This window comes from Egretta garzetta, unplaced genomic scaffold (assembly GCF_000687185.1).
Source record: "Egretta garzetta isolate BGI_Z169 unplaced genomic scaffold, ASM68718v1 scaffold27, whole genome shotgun sequence".
Classification (NCBI taxonomy): Eukaryota; Metazoa; Chordata; class Aves; order Pelecaniformes; family Ardeidae; genus Egretta; species Egretta garzetta.
The window spans coordinates 899,034-920,147 of NW_009260400.1; the positions used below are offsets into that span (position 1 = coordinate 899,034).

General features: G+C 47.3%; 1 protein-coding gene across 1 annotated transcript in view; it reads left to right on the forward strand.

Annotated features, from left to right (window-relative positions):
* The first annotated feature begins 15,863 nt into the window (after positions 1-15,863).
* Positions 15,864-21,114, forward strand: part of GNAO1 (G protein subunit alpha o1) — an 83,200-nt gene continuing 77,949 nt past the window's right edge. The window contains exon 1 of the mRNA XM_035898753.1: positions 15,864-16,001. Within this exon, the coding sequence (XP_035754646.1) occupies positions 15,960-16,001 (42 nt within the window). The 5' untranslated portion in view covers positions 15,864-15,959. The remainder of the gene's footprint in view (positions 16,002-21,114) is intronic.

Consider the following 21,114-nt stretch of genomic DNA (forward strand, 5'->3'; position numbering starts at 1 on the left):
AGGCAGGCTGATGGCAAGGGGAAAAACAAACAAATGCATTCCCAGGGCCTGATCCAGCTCTTTGGGAAGAAAATAGAAACCCTCACAGATTTCAGTAGAGTTTCTATCCAGTCCCTTTGCTGACAGCTAATTGCACGGGGCCCAGGAAATGCGGGTTGTAAGGACCCTGGCGTCGAGTACGTTGTGTCTTTCCACCACCCTGCAGGCAGTTCAGGAAGCTTGAGCCCACGGTTCCCCCCGCTGCCGCCATTTGAATTTGGATGCTTTTTCTTTCCACGTGACATGATTCCGTCTGCTGGCACAGGTTTGCAAGGTTTTATGAAACTATGAGTTCCTGGTTGGACAAACCGACCAAAGGAAGGACGCAAACTGCCAAAGGCAGCAGCTGAAGGGAAAGGGTTGGTGAGGGGTGACACTGAGCTAAGACTGACATTAATATTCATGCTCCAAGAAAAGGAGAGTGAGTAAAATAATGAGATGAGGGGCGATTGAACGAAAAACAAGCCAGAACTATGTATGCCGAGTTAGGAAGCTATTAGTGAGGGGAGAAGAGAGATCTGAACTGAATGATCAGGGCATGGTGTTGGTTTTGAGGTGGAAATAATCCTCTGAGAGGAGGCTCTGCCTGCCTCCTGCTCACACACCCATTTATCTGTGCCACTTCTGCTACAACTGGTACATCTTTCCAACCTATCTATTGAAACAAACTAGTTCCTTTTTATTTCTCCCACTCAGTTCTTGCATGCTTCTACAGCTGGGGACCAGTCCTTTCAGTGGTAATAAGCTCACTACTGCTTTGAATTAGGAGGACTTTTATCAGCCCACTGTTCCTGTAATTTACCGTGGTTTAGAGTGATAATGAGGATTTGGGTATGTAAAGAAACCCTAAAGTACACATGGAAATCAACACAAGGGAGTGCAACTCTGAGCCTTGGGCATTAGTGACTATGAATGGGTGAGTGAGTGCTTAGCACACGGGAAACCAAAACAGGGGAGACAAAAGCCACACATAATCTTCCCGGGCTGGCAAATGCTGTTTATCTTATTTGTTTAAATGCCTGGAGAGCAGAAAGCTTTTCTTTCCTTTTGTTGCTCTTTAGCTGTGTTGCAGTTCAGCCCTAGCTGTGCACAGTTGCTTGCATGACTTTGGTGCGGAAGCCGTCGTGGACTGGCCCAGTATGGGACTGGGAGGTGGTCTGGAGAGTCCAGGAACCATGGGCATGAGTCCGTCACCCCACCACAGAAAGCAAAAGAATCGAAGGACTCCTTTTGGTCTTATTTTGTCTGAAGAACGACAAATAAAAAAAACAAGGGGAGGGGAAGTTCTTTAAGATTAATGTTCTTTTTGGGTAAAAAATGTGAAATGCTTCCTTGCCAGGGACAGTTTCTAGCAACAAACGTCAACTGTGGTCACAAATAATCCTGCCAGTGGATATGCGCCTGCTTTGAGTGGACAGCAGCATAACTGCATGTGCGCGTGGGGTGGAAGTGCCTTGGTTTGCTACCAGATTCCATAGCAGTGCAAATCGTTTGTAGCATTCTTGGCACTCAATTAGGGCTCACATCTATAATTTCAGAAGCCTCATCCTGGGAGGGGGGGGAGGGGGGAGGAATACATCAGGCCTGTTATTTCTGCTGGCAACGCTGGTACTAAAAATAACTACGTGAATGACATTATGGAAGCTGTATTTGAGTTCGTCAATAGATAAATTTTAACTGGACAGCAGGAAATATTTCTAATGATGAAATGTGTTACGCTGTGGATTGTTATTCCTGGAGAAGAGGTGAAAGCCTCATTGCCTGGGAGCTTTTAAAGGGAGGATTTTAGAATTAAGAGGAGGGAACAATCTTGCATTGTGCCTTGATATTCTGAGTGTTTGGGGGTCCCTGAGAGGTATCAGTGAAGCAAAAACGTAGAAATCTCACTTCCGTCAGCCAGATGAAGGAGCCCCATGGCTGGGTCTGGTTCCCAGGGTTGGCAGTGGCAGACTGGGGCTCCAGGGGCCAGGTCCCCATCTTCAGAGGGCCAAATCCTGACCGCTCATGGGTGCGCATGGGCTGCCTGCTGCCACATGTTTCCTGGCAGGAGCTGCTGTGGCCACAACACCCCCAGGCCAGCAACTTGGTTGGGCTGTGGTGGTGTCACACGAGCTGCTGCAGAGACTGACTGGATAACCCTTCCTGCCCACAAGAGATGCTCCTGGCTGGCCTGGAGGTATCCAGACAGATACATCTGCCGTCCACCCCCGAAAAGGGACAGCACCTCCAGGCTGAGGTCCCATGTGGCTCAGGCTTCAGGGTGTGAGGTGTGGGATGGGAACCCCTCGGGACATCACAGGCTGCACCTTTGAGACTTCCCTTGTGCTGTGGTTTGGTCCCTGGAGGGCATGTTGGAGCAGTTTCAGCATGTACCACCTTGTAGAAGTCCCCAAGAGGCCAGGACACCGAGGGAAGAGAGCAGCTGTGCCCCAGCCATACCTGGTCCCTGGAGATGCTGGCAGAACATTTTTCCCAGGAGACCCCTGCTCGGTCCATCAGTCTCCTTCCCGTCTTCTCCATTCTCTTGCCCCTTTCTCAGGCTCTTTTTTTGGCATTAGTTGGGATAAATGTGAGTTCCAGCTCTCCACTGTGGTTCCCAAGCAGCGGCAGTCCTGCCCAAGCACCCAGCCTGCCTTCCCCAGCCCTGCATGTACCCTGCCAGGGCAGCCGAGCAGCGTTTAGCGTGAGTTATTCCATTTAACTTTATCAATTGATTGGTTAATGAGCCACTTGTTTGCCTTGGGTTACTCAGCACTATTGCCTCTGCTTATAGATTAGGTGCTGCTTTTTATCACACATTTCCCCATATCCCATAGGTTGTAAATCTATTATATAGATATTAGTAAGCTAAAATCATTGCTGTTTAAAGGGGACTCTGGCAGTGCTATTTAATGCTAACTCAGCACTCTCTTACCTATGTTTCCCAAGTCCAGACAATTTCTGTTATTGTTTTCTTCCCACCAACGTCCCCCAAAGGGCAGAGGTGCTCCCAGCACCTTGCCTCCCCAGACCTCACGGTAGCAAAGCTGGGGGCTGTTCTTGTTCATGGGACTGCAGGTGAAGGGAGGGAAGCCGGGCCAGAGAGGAAAGGGAAAATGTGCTGTTTGGAAAACTCAAAAGCTTTAAGAAACTGATGAGATGTCCAAACTTTCCTAGACACTTTCCAGAAAAACCGAAGCCTACCCCATCAAAACAGTGCATCATCTGAATGCCAGCCATGCACCCACTATGTGGGTGGGAAGAGAGAGTCGGAGTAGTCTACGCTAATTAAGCCTCAGCCTCTATGAGTCCAATCAAACCTCTCCAGAAGGCTGGAATGTTTTACACCAGGGACAGTTAAAGAATACTAGAGATAAGCTTAAACTCTTGACGATCAGGTGTGGAATAAATTTATTACAACACAGATTTACCAAATCTTGCTGGATGTTTTGTAATGTGGTTCAGACAGTTGCTCTGAACTGCCATGTGTCTTCTTCTCAGATACTCTTGGGAAAGACTTATAGGCATTTGCAAATTAAATCAATCAGGAATTTCTCAACTGAAGATGAGGACATGGAGGATGACAAAGACTGATGAGAGTAGTAGGAGGAACATACTCATTTTCTGAGATGTTTGTCACAGCGGTCGCTTCCCAGCATAATGGGCAAACACATTTACACATGTTAAATGCAGTTCTGCTCTCAGTTATTGTGTCTACCTAGAAAGCCGGTGGTGGCTCGCTGAACCAGAACTAGTCCATACACCGGGGACAACTGCTTGCACCGTGGCACCTGCCGCTTCTGCCAGGGTCTGGTGGCCACCAGGCAGTGCAATACCAAAAGATGATGGGGAAGAGGTGCCCAGCATGCTCTCTGACGGCTGTCCCGAGAGGCTCGCTTCCCAGCAGTCTCCGTGTTGTTTCTTGGTAGTGCAGCGCTCCTGGGGCTCCCATTAACAGAATATGGGCCTGGCAAGGAGAACTTAAGTGCCAGCCTGGCTCTAAGCCAGGCTTTCAGATGCAAGAAAGCGTCTGGCCAGGGTACCCCAGACACTCGATTCTTGATCACTCCCTTCTTCTCTGGCAGGAGCTGCCGTGCCAAAAGCTGATATGAAGCTCTAGGAAAGTACAGGGACCCGTGCCTCGCCCATCAAGCCTGCCCTCAGTGTGCCTGGGGGACAGGGACACCCTAAGTATACTGTCAAGCTGTCTGAGTCACCCGGGGACACAGGGGAGCTCCCCTGCTTTCTGCCAGTGGCCAGTCCTTTGTCACTGGTTGTATAGGAACTCTCCCGGTTAGAGCCATGTCCTTCTCTCCTGCTGCCACCGAGAGGTCACGGGACAGTCCCTGGATCTGGTTACAAAGCCCCAGCTCACTCTGCAGAGCAAGGACAAATTATTTGTGATCTTTTGGCAGTGGGTGCATTCATTGTGGCATATGTTTCTATTCTTCCCCTACTCAGTACAGGCAGGGGAATATTTGGCAGCACACTGACTACCAGTTCCACCCAGTGCTCCGGCAGCCTCACAGGGAGGCACTGACTGGCTCTCCCGGCTCAGAGAGATGGGGGCACAGAGAGAGACACAGCGAGACCCCAGGGCAGAGCCCGTGGTGTCCTCCGTGTCAGGAAATGCCATACGATGCTGAGGATGCCCAAGGTCTTCAAATCCTTTTTCAAACAGCATTGCATTGGAACAGCTTGGCTGAAAAGCTTGGGAAAACACTGGGCAAAAATTGTTCCTTCATCCTTCTTAGGGCAGTTGTAGGTAGGAGACTCAGAGCTGAGGCAGGGCCTTTCCCTGTTGCCATGGATAAGGTACCTCTCTCTGGATGCATGTGCCGAGTTAGAGCAGTCAAGATCTTGTCCCCCGTTGGTATTTTCTAAACATTAGCTGCATTCGAGAACCCCTGAAGGGTTAACGTTGTTTGACTGAATCCTTGTGGCAGGTGTCAGGGAAAAGCTGTGCATTTGTCTTCCCTTCAGCTAACCTGTTCTCTGAGTACAAGTTAGAAGTTATGATTTAAATATATCCAAATGCATGTAATTAATCACAAGTGCAACATACCTCCTTCCTGCTGCGAAACCTTATTAACAGTGTGGGCGGAATCCTAAAATACCGTATCTGCCACATTTCAGCTCAAACTCTTCAGCTTGGAAGGCCTCAACGCAGCCAGCAGACCTGAGCAGCCAGGCTGCAAGCGTTCAGCCCCTGGTGTTACTGAGCGCAGGGGCCCAAAGCAAGCTTTCCCCACCTCCTGTTCGGAGAGGTGTCTACTTTTGCACCATCTGAGCTGTGTTTTAGCTGCAGGCAGAGACTTCTGTGACGATCCAGTAAGTACAGAAACTTTGCAGCCCCCCCACAAGAAATACTACAGTGAGGAAGGCAAGGATTGGTTTTATGCTGCCTGCAGCAGCAGGAGCTACAGGCCAAACTGCTGTTCCTCTGCCCAGGACTTTTATTACATCTACACCAGACCTCCCCATTTTGATTGAAAAATTTTCTGTCACTGGAGGATCCACTGCAGTCTTCAGGGATTTTTTCCCAGCAGCCAGATACTTTCCCTCAGACTGTGATCTGTGGGGTGTGGTACTTGATTATATCCTTTGATGGAAAGGGAGTACACTGCAGGACTGGGAACACCACGACTGAAAGATCTTGGAGCTGAGATTAGTGGAGGCTAATGTCAGCTTGGCAGCGCACCCAGAGGTTTGTGGCAAGCACACTGCTCGGAGATGGAGCCCCTGAGCTGTAATTGTGCCAGGGAAGATGGGCAGGATACGAGGAATGGCATAATCGCTCTTTCCAGAATTGATTCCTTCTCAGCTTAACATGTTAAAACACCAAAAATACTGAACCCCCCCATCTGCTACCAGAGCTAATCAAACACATCAATTATTGCTTCAGAAAGACAGTTGCTAGATTTGATATCCCCAAAAAGCAAAGCTGCTTTAAAGCATCTTTTTATTTTAGCAGAGTGTTTGCATGACAGCACACGATTCCTAATGAGCACTAGCAGAGCTAGGACACACAGAAAAATATGTCAACTGCGCAAAGATCAGCTTAGACAGAGGGGAAGTCACTCTGGATCCCAATGGATTTCAGTAGAGTGGGGGGAGGCTTTGGAAGCCAGGTTTGTCACATGAGGGCTAGGATCCGGGTACCTCCTTCCAAAGCCTTGCCGTGATACACGGAGAGAGTTGTGCACTGACGCTTAATATCTGGGTAAAATGCACAAGGTTGCTGGGTTCTTACTGTGTGATTTGGTGGTGGTACTCAATTATGAGGGTGAAATGCACGGGGCGATGAAGAGGCTGTGTACACCCCTTGTTTCCTCTATTGTCCACAGAATATTTGGTTATGGAGAGAAACATCTGCAAAGGTTTTGAAAGGCAAAGTCACCTTCCAGCTATCAAAACACTTCAGATGAGGCAGATGGGAAACCAAAAATATTATTTAGGTTTGGGCAGTAAAACTGACATTGAACCCATTTGCCTCATTTTTCAGGCTTTGGTGATAGTTAATGACAGCTTACAGAAGTTGTAAGTGATCTAAAAAAGCCATAAAAAGCTGCTTTGTGTCCTTGTTCAGGGGATGAATTTAACAAAACCATTACGGGGCTTTAAAACACTGTTTTGACTTTCTAGAACCAGCTGCGGGATGATCCAGCTGCAGTTGGATCCCCCTTGCATCTAAGAGAACATTTAAGAGGATTAATCCAAATAATTTTAATTCAACAAAATGACCTTATGTAACATTACCGAGGAATTAATGAGAATTCTCTCATGTGGGTCATCACCGGCCCCAGGGGATTTTTTTTTCCCCCCAGGGGATCTCATTGGTCCCAGGCAGAGTACAAAGTAGATTGACTATGTAGCACATTGCGTGGGATCAGAAGATAAGTCACTCGGAGCAGGAACCCTTTTTCCTTCGCTGAATTATTATTTGGGAACACACAAAGAAGAATTCAGCTGTCAGCCTCCACTGGTGCTATTTGAAACCCTTTTGGCTCCGAGGCTTTTTCCACGGAAAAATGCAATCTCATCGAATGCAAATGCTGCTGCAGGAATCAGTGTAGTCCAGCTGTCTTTTTTTTCTTTAACGGAAAAAAAAATCCTGATCTAATTCTTTTTGACTGTGTTTCTTTGCTGTTCTTACTGAGCTGAGCAGGATGCATATTAAAGCTAATTAGGTGCATGTAGGGTATTCAATATTTGATCTTAATATTAAAGGCCTCAGGAGAGGGCACATTATCAAAGTTACACAACTGTAAATTTTAGTAGCACCAAACTATGCCAGTGGCCTGACACTGCATAAAACCCAACCCTGCTTGGTGCAGGATGTGGGGGTCTGCAGCAGCCGTCACCTGCGTCCCTCCTTGCGCCTTTTGCTTCCCATCTGGGCAGATTTTGGGAATATAAGAAACTGATTTGGGGCAGCAAGAAAGAGGGTCTGCTGTATTGCTTCTGTATCAGCAAGTTGGACAGATTTTTTTTTCTCCTGACTGCACCCCTGTGCCATCATCCCCAGTCTCCATGCTTCAGGGGAAGGGTCTGAAGTTTGGTTTCGGTACTGAGCCAGCACTGGGGGTCAGCTCCTCAGCGTGTGCGTATCAGCATGCCTCCACCAGCCAGCACACAGCCTGGCCTTCCCAGGAACCAGCAGCTCCCGATAGAAGATGTGCTTATTTATACTGTCATTAGCACTTGGGAGCAGGGGCAGTATATCTGGGTACTGTGACTCCCCTGGGGACCAGTGGCCAGTGGTGTCTGTAGGAACAAAGCCACCATTAGGGTGGGTACAACCACCTCTACAGCTGACTCTGCGCACAGTTAGGCTCAGTGTGGATAATACTCTTGTGCATAAGCCACAGGATGCTTCATTCTCCTGACTTTGCATTGTTAGATTTCAAAGGATGATTATGTCCCTATCGCATCTGGGAGGAGTCCTAGCACCGTAGCTGGATTTGCTCTGCCTGCTCAGCCTTGCCTTCTTTTGAAATATCAGTAGTGGTGTCTTTCATTTATTGACAGTAATTAATTGCTTTCAGGATGCAGTAGACTCTTTTTACTCTTTTTGCTCTTAAATTTGTTGTATACACACACTTAAAACCCGAGTATTTCACTCCACTGCTTCCTATTAGAAAATATAAATGTTGAAACGGTCCTTACAGAGCAAAGATGGGAAGGGTTGTCGGTGCCCCCCAAATGCAGGGTACAAAAACCACCCCAGACCCCCAGTCCGATGAAGGACACATGGTAGGGAACTGAGCTTGCACTCCAGGAAATCACCTCTCCACTACAGTGTGCAATCAAAGTGGGGATCACCCCTCAACAGCCCAAAGCCAAAATTAAGCACTGATGTAGAACTCAATTAAAAAAATAGTAGACTAAGAGTGGCCTCCAAAAAGCCACAGGACTGCAAGGACACAGCACCACAGTGGGAGTTTTCTTTAGTGCACTTGTTTCTGGTTTTGGGCTGTATTAAACTGCAAATGAAGAGAATTCCACGTGTATTTTATACATCTGAAAACAAGACAAATCAAGGGTTTTCAGGAAGATGCAGTGTCTGGCCCTGACATGTCTAGGAGCTCATCTTCATTAGCTCAATAGCTGCTCATCTACAGGCAAAAAATAAGATGATAGCAACATCCATTCTGAGAGTTTCTTACAACATCATTTTCTAGCTTTTTGGCCAGCAGTGAGGGGGCATAAGCACAGGCCTCACTTTAACTAGACCTGATGAAGGCATCGATTACTTCCAGGCGTTGATATTAGGCACAAATTTAGCTGCCTTAGAAGAGCAAGAATGTTTCTGCCCTGCAGAGGTTCATTAAACTTTTGCAATTGACTTGAATAAGCTCGACCGTTTCCAGGGCCATAGATTTTGGCAGCATTTCAGTCGCCTGATGGATTTGCTTATTTTTTAACATGAACCAGCTGGTTAGTTAGAATAACGTCTTCGCATGCAGGAAATACTTTGGTGGTAAGAATTCAGTTTTGAGTGACCCAAAGGTATTTCCTCCAGAAAGTAGACTTCCCCCAGCTGGGAGTCTATCACATGGCTCCATCAGCATTTCTTGATCTGGTGTTAAAAATCCAGGTTGAAAAAATTATACTTTTTAAAATAAGCTCTGTTTGCAGTTTTTAGATGACCCTGACTAAGGAAGCTGTTTTTCTTCTCAAAAAAGCAGGCATGTAGGCAGACAATCACCTTAATCTCCATCTCAGAGAGCTTCTTGCGGGAAGAGGATGTACAACATGTCATTCAAGCAGTGCCGGAGTGGAAGAAGAATGAGAGTTTTGAGGGATTTTCACCCTGTCACGGAGGTCTGAACTGTGCCTTTGCAGTCTATGAAACACAAGGTCATGGGCATCTGCGTTGATTTAGTTTAACATAATCCAGGAGTTTTTAATCGCATTTCAGGCTATTAAATGAGTGAGCAGAGAATCACTGGAATTTAGCTTCATAACTCCCCTGTAAACAAACTTTTTGACCTCATATCCAGATAAAAATAAATTTAAAGTAGCTGATTACTACTAGCAGAAGATTTTCCATCAAAATTTGATCGACCCCTTCCCCACATATTAAAGTAAGGTTGTTGCATTATTATTTTTCCCCATTTGCAAACAAAGCTTACGGAGTTCTCTTCTATACTCATTTTTTCTTATTTTGACTTAAGTTCTGCCCAGTCTCACCAGAATAATCTGCTTGATTCTGGTATGAAACATAAAGGATTATTTTTGAAAGAAAAAGAGGGGAAGAAAGAAGAAAAAAAAAATCAGAGCTAAGCTTGCTGAGCAAAACCAGATTTGTATGTGTGTTCGTTCCAAAATTCTTCACATAAAATCTGCCTTGGATCAGTCTATACCCTAAACATATACATATGAATGGGAGTCTCGACAGCCTTAGCATAAATGCAGCGGTGGGCATGCCACCTCCCTTCTGCCACGGCCCAAGTGATCTCCCGCAGTTGCAAGCAGCTGTTCCACGCTGTAGCATCTCACACTCTTTGCATCAGCCAGGAGATTTCCCCTGCAGACCTTGTCCATGTGGACCTCAGGAGCTCCCCATACAGCCAGAGCACTCGGGAGACCTGAGCTTTCCTGCGGCGGAGGGAAACGCTGCAGAGGAGCAGACAGCCACCCAGGCTGAAGTGGAGCTGTGGGGGCAAGGCAGGGCACCACTGCCAGCCAAAACCAGGTCCGCTTCCTAGAGCCCTGAGAGGTGAAACTCATCGCTGTGGCACAAGGCTCTGTACCAAAGCTCTGCAGTGACCTTTAAGTACCTTAATTTGTCCAGACTAAGGTGAGGAGCCAGGCCTGCTCTTACAGGAACTGGACCGTTCATTTGCAAGGTATTTGCTTGAGATACACTTCAAGTGTAATAATCTCCTGGTGATTTCTTGCCTGGTTTTATTCAAGCAAATCGCTGTAATTTTAGGGATGTGCATTGATATGGGAAAACTTCATTCAGCTGGAAACGTCTTGCTGATTGAGAGTAAATCACCTTAGGTAAAACAGAAACAGTATGGGGTTTATTTTCTCTGGTAGGCAGTCGGAAGGCTCCACGTATGTCTTTTACAGTGAGGCAGACAGTTTGAAGCCACACAAAGTTCCCTGAATTTAGCAGAAAAGTTTTCAGAGGCATTGGCTTGAGGTTTGGGCATGATGGCAAAGTGAAGGAGGTGAGATGGGGCTGCGTCAGTCAGGAAAAGAGAACCTGCCTGCAAGGCTGTGAAAGGGATGGAGGATACTCGGTGCTGGAAGGGAGAGGGGGAGCAGGGGTGTCCACAAGAGGCTCCATGGCTGGGCACTGCCATCTCTCTCCCTCTGGCACAAGAAGGGCAAGTTTTGTAAGCTGAAGTGTCTTCAGACGAGCCCTGTTTAAGGACTGTCTTACTGCATGCTTACAGGCTCTGCTGGCGCCATCTCAGAAATACAAACACTTCTCCTTGAGAGCTCTTGGAGGGCAGGTGAGGTACCAGAGGACGGGAAAAAAATGTAAACATGGTGTCTATCTCTAAATATAGAGGGAGAAACGAGGAGTAAGAATTATAGACCAGTCAACTTCTAGAAGCTTTCAAGAGAATTGAGCTATCAATCAAACAATTTGCAAGCACCTAGGAGATAAAAGGGGAGATGAGTGACATCCAGCCTGGATTATACAAAAATGAGGCATGCTAAACTCATCTCATTTGATTTCTTGGCAGAAGTAGGAGAGGAATAGTTGGTGCCATATCTAGATTTTGGGAAGGGTTTGACACGGTCCTACTTGACTTTCATAAAGTGACCTGGAAAAACAGTCTAGATAAAACTACTTCAGATCTTACACAAACCTGGATGAGTAGCACAACTCCTTCCCAAAGAATACAGTTAACCGGTGGTTCATGGTCAGAGCAGAGGACTCGGTCAATGCAGGGTCTGGCATTTTCTTCAAAATTTTCATCAGTGACCTGGATGAAAATACGTAATTACCCCTGGCATTGACACGGAGCTGGGAGAGGTACTACAGCACATCACAAGCTTTACAGCTTAAAATAATGTAAGCTTTACAGCTTAAAATGATCTTGGCAGGATAGAGAAGTGAGGCCTGAGGGGTCTGGGGCACTGTGCCTCAAGAAGGAGGAGGACCCAGTGGGAGATGGGGTAGGGAAGAGTCATTGCAGTCACTAAACCTGGCTTAGGGTGGAAGGGCTGGAAGGAGAGTGCCAGAACTGCTCATCTGGAACTCTGCTCCAGGATGTTTTCAGGATAGATGGACAAATATTCCCCCCAGGATTGACCTAGGGAAAGGGGCTCCTTGCTTGGATCAGCCCAGGCTGAGATCCAGCCCCACCATGCTGGAGCTGTTGTGTGCTTTGTTCAAAGCTGCCGTTTCACAGCCACTGGGGCAGTGCATGTCAGCAGGGACATACGGCAAAATTATCTTTGGCTTTGCCTTTTTAATACATTCGTTTTGTAGTGAAAGGCTGAAGGCATGTAAGTGCTTTGTTGAACGGAATCCAAAGTGAGCTGCTACGCAGAATGCACCCCCTGTTTCCAAGTATTTCATTTATTTTGTAATTAAGCAATAATCGCTGAGGCACTGGGCACTTCTTCAGGATTAATGACTTGCTGGGGGATGGCAGAAGATCTGATCTGCAGTGGAGCCATTTTCCCCAGCAAATACCTGTCTGTTAATGCCATTCTAAAACGAGTATGACAACGTAACATGCAAACATAGGGGTTTTGCTGTTAGCAGCTGAGGGATAGGGAGCAGGCATTAATAGGTACATTAGGTTGCTTCAGTTGTCTCTCACCATTCCATTCAGAGCACAGTGTTTCATTAGTTGCTTGGTGAATTAAATGGCCTTTTAATTGCTCCAAATCACTTTGAAAAATCACAGCATTGTCTCCCCCTTCCACAGCCCCCGGGGATCCTCTTAAATCCCTTTTCTGCCTTTGCTCTGGAGAGAACCGGCTCCAGCGTGGCAAAGAGGAACCTGCCTGCAACAGTTTCCTTTGTATTTCAGACACAGGAAAAAATACAAGTCATTTAGAAAAGTGAGAATTCACCCCTCTCTTCCCATTAATTTGCGGGTTGCTTAAGGACTAGCCCACCCTGCCCGAACCTTTAAAGGCTTCCCAGTCTTGACACACTGCTCACTTCTAATAGTTCCTAGAGACTGTGCATTTTTAATGGTCACAGCTCACTACAGTATCCAAACCCCAGTGCTTCTTGTGTCCTGCGGCAGGCGACCTGGCTTGGGCCATCCCCCTAACAACACACGTCCTGAAAGTGGTGGTGTTGGAACTTTAGATATCCTCTAGGCAGTAAAGCACAAGAGCAGGCAAGAAGAGAGGCATATCACAAATGGGTGAGTGGCATTTGACGTTGCCAAAGGACTATGGAAAAAGCTGCCACGGGAGTTCAGCCATCAGATCGCCAAGGCAAGCAAGAAGAGAAACATTTGCTAACAGCATATAGGACAATAAACCAGTTCACGGTGTCCTAGCAGGCTTTGGAACGGCACTAGTCAGTTGGGGATTTGCTCGCTCAAATATTAGGTAATGTGCTAACTGCATGATTGATTAATCCGTAGGTAATTCCTACAGCAAAACTTCAATACTGGCATCCGCAGCACTGCTTTCAGTCGCCGTGGCTGCCTTCCCGGAGAGATTTCACAGAAGAACAATCGGGGTGGTTTTTGGTTTTTTTTTTCCCCTCGCTCTTTTCTGCCCCCTTTAAAAGTAACAATTTTGTGCCTGCGCTTTGAACAATGCCAGCATGTTGCCCAGCCAGCCACCAGGAATACCAGATACCACTGGGGATACCAGAACCACCCTCCATCGCTTAATTCTGCCCCTTCAACAGAAAGAGCCCCATTACTTGATAGGGAGCTTACTGGCTTGGAGTAGTTAGAAACACCGAGTATTTAGAAGTGAAAATGTCAGGCAACAACCTCATGGTGCAAGGGCAGAGATGGTTTAAGCTCTGAGGAAGACCAAAGCTCACCTCTTTTTGCCATATCGAGTCCCTAGCTGATGCCTGCCAGTGAAAGGCAGAAGCAAAGCCAGCCCAAGGTGTGGGCAACACTCCCATCTCCACTGGCATGGCCGATGGCTGGACCAAACAAATAGCAGCTGCACCCTCTTGTGCCCCTTACCCTGCCCCTTCTGCCTGTTCCTCTTCTCACCCCTTTCATAGCCCCCTCCTACGTTTCCTTCTCTTCGTTGCCTCCAAACCAACGTTTAGTCCCCTCTGCCCCAAAATCCAAGCCCAAGCCAACCAACCAGAAAGAATGAATTATTTCAGGTGATGCTTTTGTTAACTGCCTGCCTGCCTCCCACAGGACCCCTGCTCTGCCGAGCTTCTTGCTGTTGTGCTCGTAGCTGGGAGGAACCGGCAATGTACAGTCTCGCTTGAATTCAGAAGGGATCGATGCAGGTCCTTGTGCTTTGTGCCAGCTATAACTCTTCAGGTTTGACTGCAACTTTTGACAAAGAACACATTTCCCAGAAGTTCAGCAACTTCTCTGAGTAACAGCAAATGATCCATGAGATCCAGTGCCGACACACGGCTTGACTGCCCCCCTCCTTCCTCGTTACTCAAATGCTGCTATCCCAAACCTCGGCACAAGCACTGGATTCACACAAAATAAAATCCGCAGAGTACAGGATCTGCTGTTGCCCATAAATCTTCATCAAAATCAAAACTAGCTATACAAAAAAATTTGACAAATTGGTAAGTCTGGATTTACTAAGTCAGAATGGTTTTCAGCCACCCCTGCTCCTCTCAGCCCAGGCAAGACAAAACCGGTAGCCCCTCGTGCTGTTTCCAGCAGGCCAGCACCATTCCCCCTTCCTGGAGCTGGGGCAACCGAGTTCCTTGGATCAGTAGCTTAAAAATTTCCTGGACACCAATTCATTTGAACTATAGCCTGTCTTGGTCTGTCTTTGCCTGTAGTCATATTTTTCCAGGACTTTTTGGAACAGTTCCTCCCAGGAGCGCAGTGTTCAGTGAAGGAGTGAGCAAAGGTTGTGGTGGGGAGAGCAGAGAATCGGTCGCTCCTGTTAGAAAACCTTTCAGTGAGCTTCACATCGCGGGAAGCAGATCTGTGTCTTTGTCAGCGTGTTTCCATCAGCCTTGCTCTTCATGTAGTCATCTGTTAATAACACGGGGCTGGCATCCAGCCCCGTTCTCCACCGCCATCCCAGCACTGTATCTATTGCAAGCTCATTATGATCCCCGCTAGTGCTCCCTCTCCCCGGGGGAATGCCAGCAATGGTCAGGACCTTGGTTCGTGTGTATCTGATTTAGAAAAAAAGGAAACAGAAATCCTGTCAGGATGTTGGGTTTTATCAGTGACCGGATCTGTTACTGAAGGACTCTCTGTTGTCCAGTAAGATCTGAGGATGAGCAAGCAAGGACTTCATTTCAGCTAAGCAGATCATCCTCTCTGCCAATATTTAAGAGACAGGATCATAACTTATGTCTTCACTGGGAAGAATTATTGTCAAACACAATTAGCTCTGCAAATCCTAGCTGTTCTCTAGACACACGAGGGCTTAGTTCTTGAGTTACTTAGAGATGAAGAAATTACAGGGGTCAGGCTTCTGACCTGAGCAAGGGACTGCAAGAACTCCCTCCATCAAATAGTTCCTTGGCAGAGTTTAATAGGGACTAACTGTGGGTCTCATTCCCACCTTGCTTCGGGAAAGGATAATAGAGCATGCCTTCAAGCAGAAAAACTCCCAGCGCTGTTTTTAAAGGAGGGAGGAGGGGGGAAGGGTTGTAAATACTTTAAGCGCTACACAACTAAGTCACTGCCCCATCCATGCCTGCGTCCCCATGCATGCAGGTGTATTTTGACTCTGGTTTCTTTTGTAAGGCACCCCAGGAATTACTGTGAAAAGGACTAGACAAGAACTAGGGTTTTCTACCACTTCTTCCAGTGGTTAAGGTCTGATCTGATGATCATGGGAAGCATCGAACATAATTCCATAGCCCTTGACAGGAAAGCTAATGTAAGACCTGGAAACCTCCCTGCTGTGACAGGTAAGCGTGCCAACATGAGGCTGTCCAGGCTCCAGCATTCCCGCTTCAGTTGGGAGGGAGGTACCATATGCACCGACCCTGCACAAAACCTCCTTGCGAGAGAGTAAAGGGATGCTAATTCCAGGCACTGGGCTCAGACACACTACTGGTGAACGATCAGAAAGGTTTAAAAAGAAATGCTGACTACATTAAGTGAATCAAGCTAGCAGATGTGCTCTTCAAAAGAGCACAGCTCTCTTTTTAAATGTCTCCCCCATTGAAATGACATTCTCAAGAGGTTTTTGTCCTTTGCATTTTCTTCAGGATCATCCATGAGGATGGCTTCTCTGGAGAAGACGTGAAGCAGTACAAGCCAGTGGTCTACAGCAACACTATACAGTCACTGGCAGCTATTGTACGTGCCATGGATACCTTGGGCATCGAATACGGTGATAAGGAACGACGGGTAAGTTAAAATCACCACTGCTTGGGTACAGAGAACCGGAGACTCCCGAGCACAAACAGGAGGCATTTGCACAGTCTGAATACCTTGGAGGGAAAAGGAGGGAGTACGGAAGATATACATCACCGCTGTATGCCTATTGCATGTGCAGTTTGTGCAACAAACAGCAGCACAGGCACAACTGTATATGACACGCCAGTTGTACACCTATGCTAGGAAGCGTAGCCCTGGGGACCTCTGTGTCACAATGCCCGCAATCTCTCATGCCCTGGTACTAGCCAGGCCAGTACCAAAAAAATTCTGTTATCTTGGGACAGTCTAGACAGAAGTACTGACAGACTTGGGGAAGCAGGGAGAACATGTGTCCCGTCAACTATGCATGTGCTGGAAACACAGGCTGCAAGGAGAAATGTCTTGCAGGGGAAGCCTTGCTGCTGCTCAAATCCCGTCCACCAGCCTGCTAATATAGGAAAGCTTTTAGGATTAACTTGACTTTTGCGGGGGCTTGACTGGCTTTTACGCACGCATCCCCCATTCGAGTGTACCCAAACAGCAATTTCGCTTGCAAACAAGAGGATGTATTGCTTCATTGAGGTTCGTATGGACAGGGTCTTAGGCAGCAGTTTTAGCGTGTGTCTTATCAGAATAATTGTCTGATATCTGGCAGCCTTCTCATGCCACACACCTAACCCAGCCTGTCCTTTCACAGTTGCTACTCTGTTGTTACTTTAACTGGCTCCCTATTTTTAAACAGTGGCTCCTCTGTGAGGTCCCCCTGCCAGCCTCTGCCTTTCGGTTTTGCATTTCTGGCTCAGACCAAGCCCACACTGAGAAACTCAGAGCCCTAGAGAAGTCAAGACTACCCTTTTTGTGTGCTCCCATCCCAGAGAAAGTAAACTAATTGGTTTCCCTGGAAATAAAATAATTTCAGATTAAAGACCTGGTAAAGGCAAAGTCCTGTATGCCACTGAGTTTATCATGACTATTTTTAGGTAACTATTTAATGACGGATGTACAACATACCCCTAACTCCTTATCTGAGGGTTGATAATAAAAGTATTCACTAGAAAGGATGCCAAAATCCTGCTGTGGTGTTCCTGTATGAAGAGGTACCTTATGTCTCCCAGTCGCAAAGGGGTATTTTGATTTCTTTGCACACAGGGATTTTTCCCACAGGAACTCTAAATCCTGGAGACATTTCCATCCCAAATGTAGAGATGATACCATAATGGAGTTCTTGTGAGCGTGCCGAGAACTAATGCTGATGGCTTTCGAACTGAATACATTAATCTGTTGATTACTCAGTGACTCAGCTCTCAGCAAGGCAACGTATCTTGTCTCAGCTAAAAATCTATGCCCAGGAAAACAGAAACAAATCATTCTCTGTGTCTGATAAATAGTCTGTGGCAGACAGCTTTAAAATGTAAAATTTCTGTTATTTTTTTAATGCCTGAAGTCCTAATTCGAGGAGGGAAACTCAGCACCGCTTTAGTGCCAGGCCTGGCAAAGTACAGGGTGCGGAGTGGGAGAGCTGTTATCAGGACTGCCAGGAATGAGAGACGGAGTACTGGGCTGCACGAAATGTCGCGTCTGTTCATAGTCCCGTGGAAAAGATGCCAGATGTTCCTAGGATGATACGATAACTCAGGCTGGAAAGGAGCTCAGGAGGCATCTAGCCCAACCTCCTGCTCAAGCAAGGTCAGCTCTGAGGTCAAACCAGGTTGCTCAGGGCTTTATCCAGTCGGGTCTGAAATCCTCCAAGGATGGAGACTGCACAGGCTCTTTGGGCAGCCTGGTCCGCTGCTTTACTGTCCTCATGATGAAAAGGTTTCTTCTTATGTCTGCTGTGAACCACTCGTTTCAATTTATGCTTTAGCAGAGTAGGGATCCCAACTTACGCCTCACGAAGTAAAAAAAAGTTAATTAAGTTCTCCCCAAGTTAGTTTCCCCTAGGGTATTTAGTCCTAGAGGAATTACTCCTGTCTTACAGCAGTGTCATGCTGACTGGGTACAGACAAGCCTGACACAAACCACTGTAAACCAAACAACAGTCTGGGAGGGCTGATTCAGAGCATCTCCTCCCTTTGTAGATGGGAGTAATACTCCTTCATCTAGCAGCAGATGGAGGGTGAAGAAACCAAGTCTCTCAGGCTGTGGTCTTCCACTTGCTTCTTTCCCTTAGTCAACCTCCACAGAAAGTTGCTGGTATGAGTATGAAATGGTATGTATTTTAATCTTACAAAGAAGCGCGTGGCTTCTGCTGCCCTGCTTTTGTTATTAATGCACAGCTGCTCTAAAGAGAGGCCATTAAACAGGCGATTTGTTGAGTATTATGCCACATGGTTCATCCCTTTTCAAGCAAAGCTTTTCTATTTTAAAAGTTATTCCTCAGCCAAGGGTTTCAAATGCAAATCTTTTAGTGGGGGATTTTCCCCTACTCATTACTTAAGCCCCCAAGAGGAGAGAACTTGGGAAGGGGAGCCAGGGCTGCGGCTGCTCGAGCCTGATTCAGCAGCAGGGAAGGAGAGGGCCCGGGCCCAGGACAGGTTTTCCCCAGGGACTGCTTGGCTGGTAGAGCTTCCTCCACCCTGACTTCATTGGGGATGCAACTGGCCCTGTATCCCATCCAAACCGCACCCTGACAATGTTTGGAGCAAAAAACCCACCCCCTCCACTACTTAATAAATGTGAATGAGATGATTTGTGCTTGTGTTACTGAGGTAAAATAACCAAATCCTCTCTCACTCTTCTCATTTTTCTCCTGCCTATAATTATACCTCCAGTATTTAGTCTAACAGAAGCGAAAGACTGGGGGAAGAGTCCAGACTAAACCCTGTAGCTTTTGTCAGTCAAAGTGAGATCAATGTAGGAAATACGAGCTAAAAAGACAAAACAAATCACAAAAAGCAGATGCTCCAGGTCTCGCTGACCCTCTCTGCTTATAAAGACCTGTCCCCAGGTCAAGAACAAAATAGTCTGCATGTCAGATTTCACTTTTATACTTGATCCTTGTTCAGGGGAGTGGATTTTCTTGTAGATGTGCCTGGCTCATGAAAGGTTCCTGGCCTGTGGGCAGCACCTAGGTCCTTCTTTCGTGTCCTTCAGCGCAGGGAGGCAGGAGCATGTCCTGCCAGCTCATGGCACATTATCACCACGCACAGCCCGGAGGGTCGGTCCAAAACTCCAGAAAAGCAAGTGCAAAGTCACAAATCCTTTACATGTTGCAAGAGGGCAGGTGAAAAAGGAGCAGTCAGTGAGGAGAGAGGAGCCGGCTGTGGCAGGAGTGGTGTCCATGGGTGTTCCTCATCTCCAGGGCTGTCGCTGCCCTTGGTCTGGATCCCCAGCTAGCCAAGGGCAAGGGGTTACATGAAGGAAGACGGGCAGAGGGGGCTTGGTCTTGCCTGGCTACTCAAGACCCTCCAGCTGGCCCATAAGGCACTACTCAGTCCTTAACTTTATAATCAGATTAACAGGCAGGAAAGAGTCAGGCCGTAACATGTAGCCTCTGGATTAAACGGTTCTCTAAAGTGCAAATGTGTTAATAAAGCAAGCTCCTCACTGATTACCTTCCAGTGTACCCAGGCGCAGCAAATGGGGAATGGAGATTTAAAGCCAGGAATCTAGAAGTCAGTGCAAGTGTTTGGATCTGATCGAGCAGGAAGGGCAGGGAAGTGATGGATATTCTTCTCTCCATTTGAAGAGCCAGTTCCGAAGTCTGGCTTCAGAAAGCCCAACCAGAAGAAGCATAAAGTCTCTTCCTTGGTGGGTCAATGCTGACCTCAGAAGCTGCTTGGAAATGCAGCACTTACAATCCCACCCGGGCGAAATGCCAGAGCTGCATCCAGGCTGGGGGGTCTGGTGGTGTTCCACAACTTGGGGTGGTCCTGGGCTGTAATGAGCCTGCCCAGGCAAGCATGCTTGTCCCATGCAGGCTGGTATGAGAACAGCTGTAGAGCATGCTCCTATTAGCACAAAACAGACAGAAACAGGCTGAAATTATTCAGAAATTACTCAACAGAGAATCCCAATATCAGTCGCGTGGCTCAGCTACAAGTGTCTGAGGTGGCAGGGTCACAGGTCTGAGCGCTTTGGGTCCAGAGGTGGGAGGCGGTGACCTTCAAATTGAACTTTTTTTCCCAGTGGGAATCTGGAAATGTCTCCGCTTCAACTGTGAAAGGAAAAACTAAAAAGTGGCTAAAGTGTTAAAAAAATTTGATAGGGAATGTTTTTTCTTTCAGGCTTTGTAGCAAAATGTCTCTGTGGTGACCGTATGCTGTGTACAGTGTGTAACTCCTGAACTGTGAGCTAAGCAAAGATGTACCTGGGACATTTTGAAATACAGGCTAGTAATATTTAAAAAAAAATAAATCTGTTTTGTGTAATTGAACAGCCCACCCAAGGCAGCTGGCAAAGGGGGCCACATGCACTGGAGCTGCATCTAACCTGCTTCCGAACAGCAGGATGGATGCAGAAACCCAGTGCCTCCAGCCCCATCCCCTCTGCGCGTGCCAAAGGCAGTGGCAAGACCCGAAGGCAGTGGAAGGCAGTGGCAGGACCCGGGACGCAGCCACAGTCACCTGGTGTCTTCCCGTTGCAGGAAGGGAGCAGTGTGCGGGAGGAGCTGTCTTTCATAAGACCTGCTCCTGGCTTGTTCTACTTGTCAGCTCGAGATATTTGTGGATTTTACTGCATTTCAGGCAGGTATCTGTTTAGACCAGCTGGCTCCTATTGCGTGCCCCTAACTCAAGCCCTCAGAGAACTGCAAAAAAGCTGCTAATAACTTCGGGGACAGCAGGCACTGCCATGCTGCTAGGAAGCCTCTGTTTCCTGACTGGTGACTTAGTGGGGTGATCTGGGGGATGGACACAGGATTCCTAGGTTTCTGCCGCTGCAGTGGGGATACAGCCAACCCTCGCTGATCTGCTGTTGCACACAATGGGAACTTCACCATGGTGAAGTGTAACTTAGGGCTGCTTTGTAGAGGAGTAGGATGGAGTGGGAGGAAAGGGAAAATGGAATAAGGGTGGGCATGAACCACTCCCTTTCTGCCTGGTGTTAGCATTTACGTGTCCAGCTGCAGCTGAAGTCTGCTCGCTTGTTGCACGCAATGGCCACA